The sequence below is a fragment of the Cupressus sempervirens genome, chromosome 6 (assembly GCF_028749045.1).
Source record: "Cupressus sempervirens isolate cs-2001-9-10 chromosome 6, ASM2874904v1, whole genome shotgun sequence".
In the NCBI taxonomy this organism is placed as follows: Eukaryota; Viridiplantae; Streptophyta; class Pinopsida; order Cupressales; family Cupressaceae; genus Cupressus; species Cupressus sempervirens.
Genome location: NC_143123.1, coordinates 521061264 through 521078275, shown reverse-complemented (window position 1 = coordinate 521078275; position 17012 = coordinate 521061264). Strand labels below are relative to the sequence as shown.

Sequence of the window (17012 nt, the reverse complement as noted above, 5' to 3'; positions counted from 1 at the left end):
TGCAGCAGGAGCAGAATAGGCGAATGGACATGATGTTGCAGCTCATGGCTAGACAGATGGGTGTCAATATTAATCCAGGTGATGCCAACAACAGAAACAATAACAACGAGGGAAACAATAACAACGGGGGAAACAATAACCATGAAGGCCAAGGCAACAAAAATGGTCCTGAGAATAACATTAATGGTAATAATGGACACGGCAACAATGTGAATGAGGCTGATAACTTTAGACACGTTGCACACCCAGCACGGACTGTGAGCTCGAGACCTCTTCTACCCACTTTTCCACCCAGAGATCCAGTTCATCCAGTAAACGAACTGCAGATTACCGTTTTACAGGATCAGTTCAGGAGGGACTGGGAGGCTAGTGGACCAGAGTTTCAAGCGGATATTTCTCTTAGAGATTATATGGACTTGAGAATGAGACACATGCCTAAAGCAGGAGGGAGGAATCAAAACTTTGAGCTGAGGAAGAAAGTTGGAAAACTTTCTTTACCTTATTATGATGCTTCAGGGAAGATGACTGCACGAGCTTGGGTGCAGAAAGTAGATACATACTTGCAGCTTAATCCTATGCCTGAGGAGGAGGCTATCAAGTATGCGGCTATGCACTTGGATGGCGTTGCACATGAATGGTGGCATCATGGCATGGTGACTTTGGGGCATAATCAGATTACATCTTATGAGGAATTCACCGAAACATTGATTGGGAGATTTGACACTAAGGATCCCGAGTTACATTTCAAGGAGCTAGCACAGTTAAAACAGTCAGGTTCTGTGGATGCTTACATTGCCGAGTTTCAGCGCTTGTCTGTACTTGTTACTGATATCTCTCCTAGGAGATTGGTGGTGTTATTTTGTGATGGTCTTGCTGATCCATTACGAGGTTGGGTGAAGGGACATGATCCACTCACGTTAGCTGAAGCAACTAAAAAGGCACGAGATTTAGCCCCTTCGGTATACAAAGGAAAAAACCATTCAACAGATTCTTCCTACCGCAAGGACAAAGACAAAAAATCATTTCAGAAAGAGTATAGCAAACCCAAAGAAGGATCAAAAGGACGAGACAATGAAACCTTGAATGAACTTCGAAAGAAGAAGCTGTGCTTCCATTGTAGAGAGCCTTGGGACTTATCTCATAAATGTTCTCTCAAGGCTAAGGCAAATCAAATGGAGTATTTTTCAGCAGAAGAGTCAGAGTCAGAAGGGGAGGATCAGCACTCCGATTCAGATGAGGGTAACACTATAGAGGAGAGCAACATTCCTAAGGATGATAGATCGTTGGCACGCTTGACAGGGGCCCAAAAGGCAATCACATTTAAGGTCAGGGGTACTATCCAGGGGCAGAAAGTGATATCTCTTATTGACACTGGGGCTACACATAACTTCATAGATGCACAGTTGGTAGCCAGGAGAGGGTTACAGACAGAGGAGCATGATGGGTTTAGAGTCATGGTGGCTAACGGTGATAAGTTATTATGCACTCGGAAGATATCTAATCTTCGCATCAGGTTTGGAGATGGCTACGAGTTGGAAGATGAGTTCTATGTTGTGGACATGGGAGATTATGATGTCATCCTCGACATGACATGGATGGCTTCACTAGTTGAGTTCACACTCAATCTAGCAAAATTGGAGATGAGATTCCAGCATGAGGGGAGAACTGTGGTACTTAGAGGGCTTTCAGATGGAGGTTGCAGAATAGTGTCCTTGAGGAGAATGCAGAGACTTTTTCATCATGATGACATAGAGTGGGCGGCAGAGTGCCACATTATGCCAACTTCACCAGAGCCACAAGAAAAGAGTCATCCACTAGATGTCCAGAAGATACTTGATAGACACGCTAAAGTATTTAGCGATATTCCTCATGGGGTTCCTCCTGACAGAGGGATGGAACATGTTATTGAGCTCGAGGAGGGAGCCAAACCAGTTATGATTACTCCCTATCGTCATCCTAAGAAACACAAGGATGAGATAGAGAAGGCGATTAAGGATTTGTTGGAGATGGGGCATATCAGGCCCAGTAAGAGCCCTTTTGCTTCAGCAGTAGTATTGGTAAAGAAGAAGGATGGGACAATGCGCATGTGCATCGATTACAGGGCACTAAATAAGAAAACAATTAAAAACAGGTATCCCATTCCTAGGATTGATGAGCTGATTGATGAGTTGCATGGGGCATGCTTCTTCACCAAAATTGATTTGCGATCCGGATACCATCAGATCAGGATGAGAGCAAAGGACATTGAGAAAACAGCCTTCCGATGTCACTATGGCCACTTTGAGTTCATGGTTATGCCATTTGGTCTAACCAATGCACCTGCTACATTTCAAAGTTGTATGAACCAGGTATTCAGGAAGCAGCTGAGGAGATTTGTCTTGATCTTCTTTGATGACATCTTGGTCTTCAGTAAGACCTGGGAGGAGCACTTACATCATCTGGAGGAGGTGTTATCTATTCTGGAGAGAGAGTCATTGTATGCCAAGGAATCTAAATGTGAGTTTGGCATGACTGAGCTCCTTTACCTGGGGCATATCATTAGTGCAGATGGCGTTCGGGTTGATCCCGAAAAGATTAGAGCTATTGTAGAGTGGCCTACTCCCACAAACCTTACACAGCTTAAGGGATTCTTTGGTTTATGTGGTTTTTATAGAAGGTTTGTTAAGGGATTCTCACAAATTGCTACACCCTTGACAGATCTTACCAGGAAAGGAGCCTTCGTGTGGACAGGGGCAGCACAGAGGTGTTTTGAGCATTTCAAGCAGGTAATGTCTTCATGTCCAGTTCTAGCTCTACCGGATTTCACAAAGCCTTTTGAGCTTCATTGTGATGCATCAGGTGATGGGATTGGAGCAGTATTGATGCAGGAGAAGCATCCCATTGCATTCGAGAGTAGGAAGCTCCGAGGAGTTGAGAAAAGTTATTCTGTCTATGACCGGGAGATGTTGGCCATAATGCATGCATTGGCCAAATTTCGATCATATTTGGTAGGTGGACGTTTTGTGATCAAGACTGATCACAACAGTATTAAATACTTCATGAGCCAGCGTGATCTTAATGACCGGCAACAAAAATGGGTGACTAAATTGCAGGCTTATGACTTTGACATAGAGTTTGTCAAAGGTAAGAAAAATGTGGTGGCTGATGCCTTATCTCGAAGACCTCACTTATGTGCTCTGGCAGAGATTTCAGGAGATTGGAGAGATCGGATTATAGCAGAGTATGTCAGAGATGCTTGGGCTTCTGGATTGATTTCAGGTACCATACAGGATGATCGCTATGAGGTGATAGATGGATTGATCAGAGTTCAGGACAGGGTTTATTTGATTCCGTCATCACATTTGAGAGAGGCGATATTGAAGGCATTTCATGATGCACCCACAGCAGGACATCCGGGGGTCTTCAAGACCTACAGGCAGATCCGAGAGCGGTTTTCATGGAAAGGGCTCAAGGATGATGTTCAGAGGTATGTCAGGGAGTGTATGGTTTGTCAACAGAATAAGGGAGAACACACATTTCTTGCAGGTTTATTACAGCCCTTGCCCATTCCTGATAGGAAATGGGAAAGTATTTCGATGGACTTCATCACTGGTTTACCACGAGTGCAGGGAAGGGATTGCATCTATGTGGTGGTGGACCGCTTGACGAAGTTTGCTCACTTCTTTGCTATTCCGTCCACTTACACAGCAGCACAGGTGGCAGATCTTTTCTTTAAAGAGATATTCAGGTTACATGGGCTGCCCAGATTCATTGTCAGCGACCGGGATAGTAAGTTTATGAGTGTTTTTTGGCAAGAGTTGTTTAGGTTGTGTGGTACAGATCTTACACCTAGCACTAGTTATCATCCGCAAACAGATGGGCAAACAGAGATTGTGAATAAATGGGCGGAAGGATATTTGAGGAACTATGTAACTAAACAACAAAAGGCTTGGATCAGATGGTTGCATATGGGAGAGTATTGTTATAACACCACTTATCATATGTCCATCAAGATGACTCCTTTCATGGCACTCTATGGTTATGAAGCACCTAGCTTCATGGATTTAGTTTTGGGGGACAGTAGAGTGCCCAAAGCCAAAAACTTATTGCAGGATAGTCAGGACATCCTGAAAGTGCTCAAAGAGAATATACAACAGGCCCAGAATCAACAGAAATTGTATGCTGATCAGCACCGAATAGAGCGTAGCTTCGAGGTAGGGGATATGGTTTACTTGAGGCTACAACCATATAGACAGTCATCGCTCAAGAAGAGCGGAGCTGAAAAGTTGAAACCTAGATTTTATGGTCCCTACAGGGTGATTCGCAAAGTGGGCAAAGTCGCCTATGAGCTTGAGCTTCCAGAGGGCAATCGAGTGCACAATGTGTTTCACGTGTCTAGGCTTAAGAAAGCCATTGGTCAGAGTGTAGTGCCTTCTGCAGATTTACCCCCTTTGGATAAGGAGGGGAAGCTTGTGTTAGTACCTGAGGCTATTGTGGATACCAGAGAGAGGAAGCTTAGAAACAGGATAGTGAAGGAGTATTTGGTCAAATGGAAAGACCTGCCGGAGGAAGATTCTACATGGGAGAGTGAGCAGGTTATTCAGCAGGCTGGACTGAGGTTGCTTGAGGACAAGCAATTTCAAGGGGGGCGGACTGTAATGTTCCCATTTTAGCAGTTGACCAAGTGTGTGCGCGTTAGCCTTGTTCTACATGGTCCCGAGGGCTAACGAAGGGTTTAATGGGATCTTGGAGTGTTTTGGCCTAGTCATTTCCAGTTTGGGCCAAAACGAAGTTGATTTACTTAGTTTCAGGCATACTTACTATTTTTAGTAAGTCGGCAGGACACAGTGCAGGTCAATTTTGGTGATTGGACTCGATACTCCTCGGTGAGAGCTTTCCGATGAGCTATCACTCGCATTATTCGAAGTCCGATTGCTAATACATTTTAATGCCTGAAGTTTTATTAAAGTAACGTCTAATTTAATTGTAAAATATTAAAGTGTTACTTTAATATATATTTTATGGTGATGTGTACCCAAAGGAGACATAAGGGGTATTTTAATATATGTTTTATATTACACATCTTTTATCCCACATTGCCCATATGAGTTGAGGGGACCCGTGGGAATAGAATAAAAGGAAGCATTTGTGGCTTCATTAGACAGGTTGAATATGAGAAGAAATTGGTGTGTGAGTTGCAGCTTTTTTTTCGGCATTTGAGGACGTCTATCCTCTCTTGTAACATTCTAGACGTCATTCCCTTGGGGTTTGGCCTTTGGAATTCTTTCTTATTGGCTTCATTATCAGGCAGTTTAGTTGCATTTCCGGCTACAGGCAGATTTGATATTTTGCTCATATCTTCTTCACTACTTGTCCGACGCTTATGCCGCTTGGAGGGAATGGTATTATGAAGGTAGTGGACTGATTGGAGGACAAAGTATTGTAGCAGCAAGTTCGTAAGCATGGGCTGGAGTATTATGACAATATTGCTGAAGTAATTAGTGAGTTGATAAATCTGCTATGTATTTGATTTTATGAATTCTGAAAATAACATTTTATTAGCAGCAGTTCATTTCCACTTTGCATATCATTGTAGTTGTTTTCTTGTTTATGTTGTATGATACCAATTCCATGCACGAAACACAACAAACAATAAATGTTTGATTTCCGGAATTATAAGGGGTTTAAAACATTAAACGGAGAAATAAGAAGTTGAATGCAAACTGTTTGACATAATTCCTTTCAGCAATTTGGTTTAGTTTTTTGGGACATCCAGGGGTGCCCATTACAGGTTGAAAATTGTAAACGTGTTTCAGCCTTCAAAAATCTGAATCCTGTTCGATTCCACTGGGTTTTTTGGACGTATCCGAATCTGATACGTATCGTAGCAGCATCTGAAGGCAAAAGAGGAAGTACCGGTAACTTAGCCTAGAAACCCTCAACCAGAAGATGCAGCGTTTACATTGATGATTTATACGATGAATTCGAACAAAAGATGAATCTTCACTATAGTTTTTCAAATTTTATATATAGTTTCGAAATACAGTATATTTTATTTGCGTCAACAACCCCTTGTTTATATAAATTAATACTACTGTCCTAAAACCCATCCTTAGATTCCATAACTACTCATACACCTATTAATTAATATAAACAAGGGTGGAGTCCTACTTAACACCATTTAGAGGGTGGGTTTGTATGTAATTAGATTTGTTTTATTAGTTTTAAGCATATATTTGTATGAAGGAATCTATCACTCTCAACACAAATTGAGGAGACAATTGCCTATAAATTAAGGAACTAAATATGTATTCTGAGATGATATTGTGATGATATAGAGGGGGAGATTGTTGTAAGATTGTTGGAAGCATGAATGCTGATGATATTCCTATGGGGGAGTATTGTAGATATGTTACTATGATGATATGTTACATTCATGACCGACTTTGTCATTGATGTCAACATAGCAGTTTTCTGTGGTATCTGATAGAAGAACAGTGGAAAGATCAAGTTGCTACAAATGACTAGTTGAGTATTCTAACTTATATTCATAGCATTCCATGCTGTAGGATTCATCTCAAATGTAGATTGCTTATAAGCTAATCCCTGCATCCCTCTGCAATATGCCAATAAGATATCCAATCACAAAAAGTAATATTTTAAGAGAATTCTTCTAACAGCCACAAAACAAGCCCGTGATTAATTGTTCAGGCTCCTTATTTCTCGGAGTTATAAAATGGCAAAGCAACTATCTATAAGCACAACGCTTTGAAACCATTGAACTAATAAAAATGTAGCTTTTTCCCCTCAGGTTTATTATCTCACATCAAGGTCCATAAAAGACAAACACAAAAAGTAATATTTTAACAGAATTCTTCAAACAGCCATGAAACAAGCCCGTGATTAATTGTTCAGGCTTCTCATTTCTCGGAGTTATAAAATGGCAAAGCAACTATCTATAAGCACAACACTTTGAAACCATTGAACTAATAAACATGTAGCTTTTTCCCTTCAGGTTTATCATCTCACATCAAGGTCCGTAAAAGATGGCAATTGTAATAGAGAACCTTCACAAAATAAAATAAAATTTTGACTACCACGAATGATGTTCAACTAAGCCCTTCGGCAGCTTTTACACCCATCTCTAGGCTGCCTAGAGAACTTCAGCCAAAGGCATGATTAATTTACATTAAATGACTCGAGATAAGTGGCAAACCAAGAGAGAGACTATGAAATGTAGACCTTATCAATTCATAGTTGAATTACAAAATATTGGTATATCAGCTCCCTCCACAAAGAAATCTTTTACCTAACGTCAATCTTGATTATCCTAGATTGTTGGCCCCTATGCCCAATTTTGCATTTACTCAATTTAGATTGTCTCACACTAAAAGTAAACCAGACTGGGAGATTAAAGCACACGTTATCAACTCAATTTTCGCTGTCAGCTCCACCATGCATTGCCGGAGTTTTCTTAGCTAAAAATTATATAATTTTCGGAATTGTGCCTAAACAGATGATCAACCAATCTGAGAGTGTTTAAAACTTTTAACTTAGCAGATTCATGTCGAAATAGTCCTGCAGATGGAGTGACGCAGTTAGATAAGGCTTAAGTTTGATTCACTTCTCACAGTTCACATAATTCAAATAAAGCAGAAATCATATGTTCAAGTCATTAATTCAAACCTGCCCAATGATGCACTATTTGTCTGTGACGTCTGTACTCTGCTTGCTCCTGTTGGAGGCGTCATGGTCCTGCGGTCATCAATTTCATTTGGTAGTGTTGCATTTGCATTTGTATTTCTGAATTCTCCTGACTGGATTGTGTCTGCAATGTATTGAAGACCCTGAAAGATTGCAACAAAAGAAAACAAATCAGCCTGTGAACAGCAGCAAAAGGAAAGTCATATATCCAACCAATAACCATACCAAACTGCATGTTGCCCATTATTGAGAAAGTAACCTCTAAGCTGTTTCCAATGATAGCCAAATAATTACTTGAATTGCATTTAGAAAAATCTCCAATTAATTATTATTTGAATTAAAACCTAAAATTAGATCTTCTATCTAATACAAACATATGGAAGGGAATAAAATCATTGAATCAATTTACATCCCTTCCATCAATTTTTTTGGAAAAATATTGGACACAGCCATCCTCAAAGAATAAAAATTGAAGTACCAATTAGTAACAGCAGCCACTGTAACCAAACAATGTATACATTCAACTAAAAAGGAGAAATTTTAACCAATATTACTTTTAGTTTTGATTGAACTGGGACATTTTACACTATACCTTTAAACTGTTTCCCTCTGCATATACAGGAGCAGGAAGCATTTTTGAAGCTTTTGCGGGCATTTTCTGTCAAACAAAATTTGATGTTGCATCATTAAATGCAATGAATATCAAATTCTAAAAATATTTTATAACATCTGCAAATCATGCTTCTATAACAGGGGTACATTAATCTAATTAATTATGTGATGATATGCAGGGATCAATGAAAAAAAATTGAACAGATATATAAACTGGAAGGTGTAAACAACATAAATAAAATGAATTCAAAAGAATGTCTTCCATATATACATTCTTACTTAAGAAAGCATCACACCTAATTCTGATTTGGCACATTATCTTAAAAAGATTTAAATAGCTATATAATTATTACATGAAATTTCATTTAGTCACGCCTCTGAGGTGATGCAGCTTGCATTTTCATTAACGATTCTTGAAGATCCACAAATCAGGATGAACAAGCCCACTAGAGCATCATGCAGTTGCCAGAGTAAACATCAAGCCCTCAAAATTGTGCAACCCTCTGCTACTTTAAATTCTCAAATGAAAAACAAGACAACTATTTTGCCAAAGACCTTCACACCAATATTGACTTGCTCTCCTGCTATTAATTTGTATCTTAATAGCTTAGGCAAACAAAAGTATAATTGAACTGCTAATTGATTGATCAATGCTTTATCAAGGAAGAAAACAAAGTACCCTTCAAATCCTGAACTAACCTCTAGAAATTTCGCCATGTTGCCATCTTTCTCTCCCCCAACAAATCTACATAGATATGCCACACCTACATTTGCAAAGTCCTGCAGTGACAATATTCAGTTAATATTGGCATTCACAGGTATATGCACTTGGCTGTGAATAGAACAAGTATTCATTAATTTCAAATAATGACCAAATATACTGTAAAATCTAAAAGCAGAGTTGTGGAAATGGATGCAGCATTGGATATGCATATGGCGTCAACTATGGCTATGCAAAATTTTCAAGATACTCTAAAGCAGATATGACAATTAAAGAATAATACATGTATTCAATTGATCATACACATCTAAGGGAAGATAACTTTCACAATGTTTACTTGTATATACTTTAGCTTGTCTTTAGTGATTTAAATGTGTGAGAGAACAAATTTTGTCTATGTCTTAATCTTTGTGCATTGTTTTTTAAATTTATTTTATAAACCAGATACAGCAGGGAATTGTGTGCTACTGTACCAAGAAGTTTTGCATTTGTATCATGTATCACATACGCAAATACATGTATCTAGACAGGGTAGGGAAAGAATCCTGTAACACTATCTAAACTCTATCTCATATAATTTGAGGACCTTAAATGAGTTTAAAAGTACACTTAGTAGCTCTCTATGAGTCTATCAGTTAAGAGTATCAATGTGTTGCAGGATGTGTGCCCTGTCCCTGCAAAATCCAGTCCTGGTGTGTACCAGTTTGGATGCGTCCAGGATGCACATCCTAGACTGTATATTTCTGTACTGTAATTCAAAAAAAAAATTATATATTTTGCATTTGGCATTGATAGACGATGGTGCATAATATTATCAAATGATTTAGCTTTGAAATCTGTATATTTCTTTTATTTTTTATTTATTTCTTGTATATAACGCTCACACGCACACATGTACCCAAATGCATCTAAACACCCCAAAAAAAATTACACGCATCCATGTTCTGGGTTCTTGTCCCCACATCTGATCCGGTAACTGACACAAAAATGGAATTGCAAGTGTGTCTAAGGTTGGTAGCAATATGTCATTATTTTGTTGTGTGTCAAAACCTGTCTTTGTAAACTAATCTGCCCAATGTGTGAGCTACAAGTGTCATTCATGACACTACCTAAGGATGTAGTGGCTTTGTGCACTCTACAAAAATTTGTAAGCCAGTGAACACGCTTGGCCAGATGGGCAGAAGTATCTTGATATAGAAATACATTAATTCTTGTTACAGAAAGAACATCAAAACATGTCCGTGAGCATAGATACACATGTACACCGACTAAACATAGCATATCCCTACTCAAAAACCACAAAAAAGGTTCTCCGGATTGAAAATATGCTTTTAACCTGATGGCTGAATGCAAGACAAATTAGATGGAGAAAAGCTATAAACAAAATTCTTCACTAATATAGATACAAATATTGATACAGGTTAAAAGGTATTGGGCAGCAAGTACAGGATGATCATAAACAAATGAGGGGATATGAAGAGTTAATAAGCTAAATCTTAAATTACCTGTTTACCATCGAGCATACCAATCTTCTTCTCCTGAACAGGTTAGTCGCAAAGCAATAAAATGGATTAGTATAAAACAGTGACCTTGAACTGAGGCACAAATTTGTTAGACAAGACTAAGGTGACTCACCAAACCACAAACCATTTTTTGAATTTCTTCTATGTCAAAACCAATTTGTGAAAGGTCTCCTCGAACATCAGTTACCTGATCATGGAAGTTTATAATTTATAAACAAATAGGCTTGTAGAGATCTATAATTATCTTGTAAACCTTTAGCAAAATGCCAAAAGACCACTAAAATTGAAACAAATGACCCAGAAAATCAAGAGTCAAATTTCAAGAGGAGACCTCATTCTTGATTGATTCAGACAGTTCCTTCTGTTCATCCATCTTCTCATCTATGTTTTCAATCCTCTGGGTCAGGTGTCTCTTTGTTGCCTGAACAAAGAAACCAGTAACTCCACTCTCCATTACATCAACACTAAAGCATACATTTGAAGAGCAACAATTATATTAAAGCAACGCCAAAAAATTACATTATTATTACCGCAAGAGCTTCTGAAACCTGGTCCAAATGTTTTGTCATGCTAGCAACAACATTTGCCACATTGCGTTTGGTTACATACATAAAATCAGATAAGGACAATCCCTGTCAATTCAACAATCATAAATTGTAAGGAAAGCAGATGATACCCATATTCTCACTCACCAAACAAACATACTTGAAGTACAAAATGTGTACAAAATTTATTCTTGAACGTGCACAACTCTAGTATCAAAATAAGATGCATACATTATTGCCACATGTAAAAAGGTACAGCAGTTAAATTATACTTCATAGAAAGTTCTCAAACAGATCTATAATACTTTTGCACATGTAGAAGATTATCCTGTACTCCAGTAGCATAGATCTAAGGCGCCATATTAAAGAAATTGGACAATCATAAAAATAAATATTACACTACTGTAACTAACATTTTGACAAAGACTTCTAATATTGCAAAGGTTATCAAAAACATACTTTCCACCACATGTAACCATAGCCCAATGCTCCTAGCATGGCAGCTGGCATTGCAAGAGATGCTAGATTGCCTGTAAAAGGAGACAGAAAATAAGCAATATTTACCAGTGCCAAGACAATAATCTTTGGAAAGTAACCCATTATCATTTTAATCAACAAAAAGCTCTTTTGTAAAGGTAAATTTTGCTTTTAGAACAAGTTTTGACAATATATAAATTTAAGGTAGAGAGAACATCAAAACAAGTAACTCTATCCTCCCATTTTCAGTCTTTCTTCACATCGTACCCTGGAATTTCCAATAAGATTGTTTTTTGCTGTCAAATAACATTTGTTAATGTCGCCAAATGCATTACTTAAAAAGAATATCTACTTGTTGGAAATGTCAACAGTTAATTACCACAACTTATTTGTTTATCTATCCATTAAAATGACCTACACACAAAACAGAGTTGCCACCATGCTTTGTTTCATTATTCATATCATACAATAACAGGAAAAATTCCACAAGATTGCCAATTGGGAAGAGATCTTTTCCTGATATATTATCTTTCTTCTTGCTTTCAAAATCTCAAAATTTGCAGGAAACTATTAGTGATGTTCTAAAATATGCAACTCGCAAATTGTCGATATTCATGGTTGACCTTTACTTATGTGGCGTGGTGACTTGACACAAGGAAATCGTTGTGGGTATGTGTTTCTTAATAGAATGAACTAGAAGAGCATTTTATATATTAATCCTTAGTTTTTCTTAATAGAATGAACTAGAAGAGCATTTTATATATTAATCCTTAGTTTTATACTTGCTTTTCATGCACATAGCATTCCCCATTATATTCCGTAGTACATATAATGATCCATGTCCAGAACAGTTTTATTAAATTTATTGTAAGTAGAAAATTTATGAGCTAAAATCATAAACAAATACAAACACATTAAGGTAAATAGAAATATTAAAAAAAGAGCAACATTGAGGTTTAGAGAAAAAAAAGAAACAAAAAAGCTAAACCTGAGAGCAACATTTACAGTTTCACCTAGCAGCCTTCATTTTTAGTAAATATAAATTAACTAAATGAATCAACTCTAAAATTAAAAAATGTTTGACATAGCAGGTGAAACCTTTAAACTTTCATTTAGTAAATACTTGCGACTATAAGTAACAAAGCTGGAAAAAAAAATTTTAAAATCTCAGATCTGACCCTAGATTAATAGACCAAATAATAGCTTATGATTATTCATTATAGACTCGGATTTAGCAAATCAACAACAATATTTAGTTAAAAATAAACAGAAAAGCATGAGCCTAACTTAAAAAAAAGTAGTGTTATGGTTAGGGTTAGGGTTTATGGCATTGCTAGAACTGAGGATTTAAATTGATGTTTGGTTTTTTCCAATGTTACGGTTTAGGTTTAAAAGATACTTCAACCCTAAACATCAACATCAAAAAACTTAAAAACCCTAACTCTTGGCCCCACAAAGTTAAACCATTAAACAGAAAACATAAAAAGCTTTTCGCTCTTTCACAGCTTGAACACAACTGTGTAAAATAACAATGTCAAATGCATGCCCTATTTTGTTGACAACTGGTCTCTTTGTATGTTGTGTGCCTTTGTACTGTGAATCTCAAATACTTTGTTTTTAGGTTGTGAAATGATAAAAAATGGGTATTTCAAGAGTCAAAGCAATGGCAAAGAACTGAAACTTGCCTAAATCACATATCTTTCCAACTTTGTGTAATGTTTTAGGCCTGTTTTGGCATCCATTTCGCTAGCATGTGTTAAGACTCATTTTAGCCTTGTCCCTTTTCCTTCACAAGTTGCCAAGTTTCTTTTATCACATTTCACTTATTCATACCAACCTGATACCAAATGTTAAACTTTGAGTGATTTCTCCACAATGCAAATGCAGATGCTAGCATCCCATTAAATTTCAAAAATTTACATGTTAGTATCCTACTGAGTAAGCCTTGTAACATACTGTGTTGCCTGTTTATCCAAACAACACCTAATACATATGAATATGACCCTTTAGCTTCTGATGAACCATTTTGGAAAAATAATCTTTGATTTTGCCACTTCTCCAACAACAATAAATACTTCTCTCTTGGCTATGCTTGACTGAACAAACCTCTATATTTGAAGATTGTTGAGGCTATATGTGGAATTTTCATGTACAGCTCCATGTGCTCACTTCTCTCTCCTACATCATGTTGGTGATATTGTTTCAATGGCAACATTCTTATTTGTATAACACCATAGCTCTTATTTATCATTTCCTTCAATATTTATATTGGTTAATCTCTCAATGACTATCACCACCCTTTATCTATATCTTATACATACTAATGTATCAATCGTTGTAGACATAAGATTTGATGTCCATAGTTTTGATTTACTGTTCGTAGTCCCAGATGCACTTAGGATAAGTGCACACTTGCATTTTCCTATTTTGAGTTTTCCTTGTTTGGTGAAAGGTTCAGTACCTTTCCTAAGAATTGAGTCATCACATTTCATTGTTGCCTTTGAGAATAATTTATTATTACCCAAGTTGATCTCCCTTGGATGTCCTCCTCAAATGAAACCTTATGCTCTTTATATCTTCCAATGTAGGGGAGAGTCACACCTCTTCATCATGTCTGCCCCTTGAAGGTCACAATTACCAGCCTTTGGAAGAGTCATGAACCTTCATTGTTTCTACCCTTTAAATGGGTCACAACCTTTCACAATTGTCACTCTTTAAAGCATCAAAACCCATTCATAATTCCTGCCCTTTAAGAGAATCAACCTTCCATAATTACCACCCTTTGGAAGAATCATAACCTTTCATAACTTTTGTCTTTTGAAAAAGTTACTTCCTTATTTTGTACTCCTCCCCTTTTCCTCTTCCAATAATCATTTCTTAACACCTTCCCTTTTCTCTTCCTTCCTCTCTCCCTTTCAAAAGATGTTCTCTTCTCCATTTTATATCTCATGTTTGAGGGAGTCACAACTTTTCATCTCATGCATTTTTGACCATTCATTAAACTTAACTAAATTTTAGTAATGATTATACTTAATTTTAATCTTTTATGTTTATGATTTTAATTTTGTTTTTTATTCTTTTACACTTTAATTGTATTATCATTGTTTATCATTAAATCCTATATCAAAAAGGGACATTAATTTCTATAATCTAGGTTCTTGGTCCCCTCACCCCCAAGATCTGTTCCCCATGTCACCCTGCCCCAAGACCATGGAAAATAGGTGAAAATAGAAACTCAGGTAATGTATTACAGCAGCAATCTAATTTTAATTGTTATGAGTAACATTTCAGATTATGCATGAATTGTTAACTTTTGCAGAATGGTTCATTGAATTTTCTCAAGAATTTTACCAACAATGCATGAGCCACATAAGTTGAATTTACAGGAGTCTACAAACATAATTATCAGAAGAACTTATAAATTCCTATGTCATTTACATTCAGGACTGTTGTTTTGAGTCTCCCCATTGAGAGAAAAGAACGTAACATCTTCCCATATCTTTCTGTTGCACAGCACATGTCCAAGATTTTGCATGAGATTGAATGTAAAATGTCTAAAGCACACAGTAATATTTATCACCTGCAATTTGATGTGCAGGACAGTGACAAAGAGATACGAGAGAATTTTACAACTCATGCAGGAACTATATAGTCATTCCCAAGATATGAAACCAAAATCACTTAGTCTCACACATTACCAGGCAAATAATTTAGACATACATCCTAAGAAATATCTCCCATCTATGGGAAACTAGTCTTCTGCATTGAACTAACAAAAGCAGATACAAGAGGACTTCAAGTTTCTTCCATGGAATTAAACAACTCTACACATACCACTTTGTCCAGAGTTCGGATTAACTATTATTGGTCCAGATGGTAAATGCCTTAACTCTTTTTGTATTCGTCCAACCTACATTGTAAAAAACAGTCACATATCAATGCATCGCAAATACATGTGTAATTGAAGTTTGCAGAAAGATATTTGGGATGATTTCATCCTCAAATAAATATATATATATATATATATATATATATATATATGAGATAGGAAAGAAAGAAAACCATCTGATCACAATTTGCTGATTGCATAAGTTAAGTGCCAGATAACTGATGTGAGGTGGATGATGATTATAGTTGTTCTTCCATCCCAAGGATTTATCCAAGTATGTAACCAAACTGGTTTCCATCCTCTATCATCCATATGAATGTAAAGAGAAATATCTAATTTTATGAATAATAACCAAATTAACATGTGTGACCATTTGAATTCATCTTTCTACTTCCAACCCCAAGTTATATTAACAATAACAGACAATACAAAATTTGAGCAATTCTTCATGTCAGGTAATAGGTGGATTCATTATAGAAATTAATCCACAAATCAACTGATTGTCTTAGACTTTAGGTTAAGTGATCCAAACTATAAATTTAAGTGTGCTGTTATACCAAATTCATTAAGCAAGACATTTAGGAACAACATATGTATTTATCCAAACTGGTATTATGGTTTCCATAATACACATGCAAAGATTAGTTTGCCAACTTGAATTGCTAATCCAATTTACCTGAGCTGCAAGAGCAGTGATATGATCAGAGGTCCCATGCGACGAATCTCCTCCTCTGTCCAATCGGCTTGTCAGTGACTGCAACCAAAAACAAGCAGACAACCAAGATTTTAAGAAAAAGGTGAATTTAAAATGCCTCCTTAGGTTCTATAAAAACTTGGCCAAGCGTATATTAACGTATTGAAACAAACAAATAATTAGAATTGTCTAACATCATTAAATGCGTCAAGAAAAACATACCATCTGGTAATTGGGAAAAAAAAATCCAAAGAGGCCATAAATAATGCTTTCTTTCAGCTGATATTGAAGATCAATCTTACCTTGAGTTGGGAAGGGGTATATTTTACTCAAGTTGATATGAAATGTCTTAAAATTTAAAGCAAATTATATGCAAGCTAATATGCAATCATGAACTGCACTTCACCATTTTCATGTGTAATTCCATTTTAATAATCTGGTGAACAAAGAAGAAATAAAAACGAAGCAATCCCAAATTTCAAAATATTAGACAAGCATGCCAGTAAGATTGTCAATTAGAATTTTACAATCTTGGAAGAAAAAAATTACAAGAACTTGTGATAAAAGAACACAAGGAAAGTAAACTTCAAAAACGGCAATCGCAGTTATGTAACTAAAAAACAAGTCTGCCCAAGATCTAAACACAAAACATAAACCTGTCTTCCTTTAGCATGTATTAGTAACAATTCTTTAGTGAATATCCCATAATAAGTTTATAAAGTGAGATAGAACTAAGCAAATATATAAAGAGACTGCCTAACTTGTAAAAACCACCCTTGCTTCTTGAAACAAGAATTTGCCTTGTATCATGTATTATATATTTCATTGTGTTTCAATTTGTTGTGGCCAATTCTTAGAATAGCTCCTT

At 36.6% G+C, this 17012-nt stretch overlaps 1 protein-coding gene across 1 annotated transcript in view; it reads right to left on the bottom strand.

The window, feature by feature from the left end:
• Nucleotides 1-6960: 6960 nt before the first annotated feature.
• LOC149553313 (uncharacterized) overlaps nucleotides 6961-17012 on the bottom strand; it is a 44533-nt gene continuing 34481 nt past the window's right edge. The window contains exons 3-13 of the mRNA XM_089788776.1: nucleotides 16127-16204; nucleotides 15396-15471; nucleotides 11544-11614; nucleotides 11070-11171; nucleotides 10871-10960; nucleotides 10652-10726; nucleotides 10522-10554; nucleotides 8995-9075; nucleotides 8276-8341; nucleotides 7666-7826; nucleotides 6961-7557 (exon numbers count right to left, since the gene is read on the bottom strand). Coding sequence (XP_089644902.1) covers nucleotides 7542-7557; nucleotides 7666-7826; nucleotides 8276-8341; nucleotides 8995-9075; nucleotides 10522-10554; nucleotides 10652-10726; nucleotides 10871-10960; nucleotides 11070-11171; nucleotides 11544-11614; nucleotides 15396-15471; nucleotides 16127-16204 — 849 coding nt within the window. The 3' untranslated portion in view covers nucleotides 6961-7541. The remainder of the gene's footprint in view (nucleotides 7558-7665; nucleotides 7827-8275; nucleotides 8342-8994; nucleotides 9076-10521; nucleotides 10555-10651; nucleotides 10727-10870; nucleotides 10961-11069; nucleotides 11172-11543; nucleotides 11615-15395; nucleotides 15472-16126; nucleotides 16205-17012) is intronic.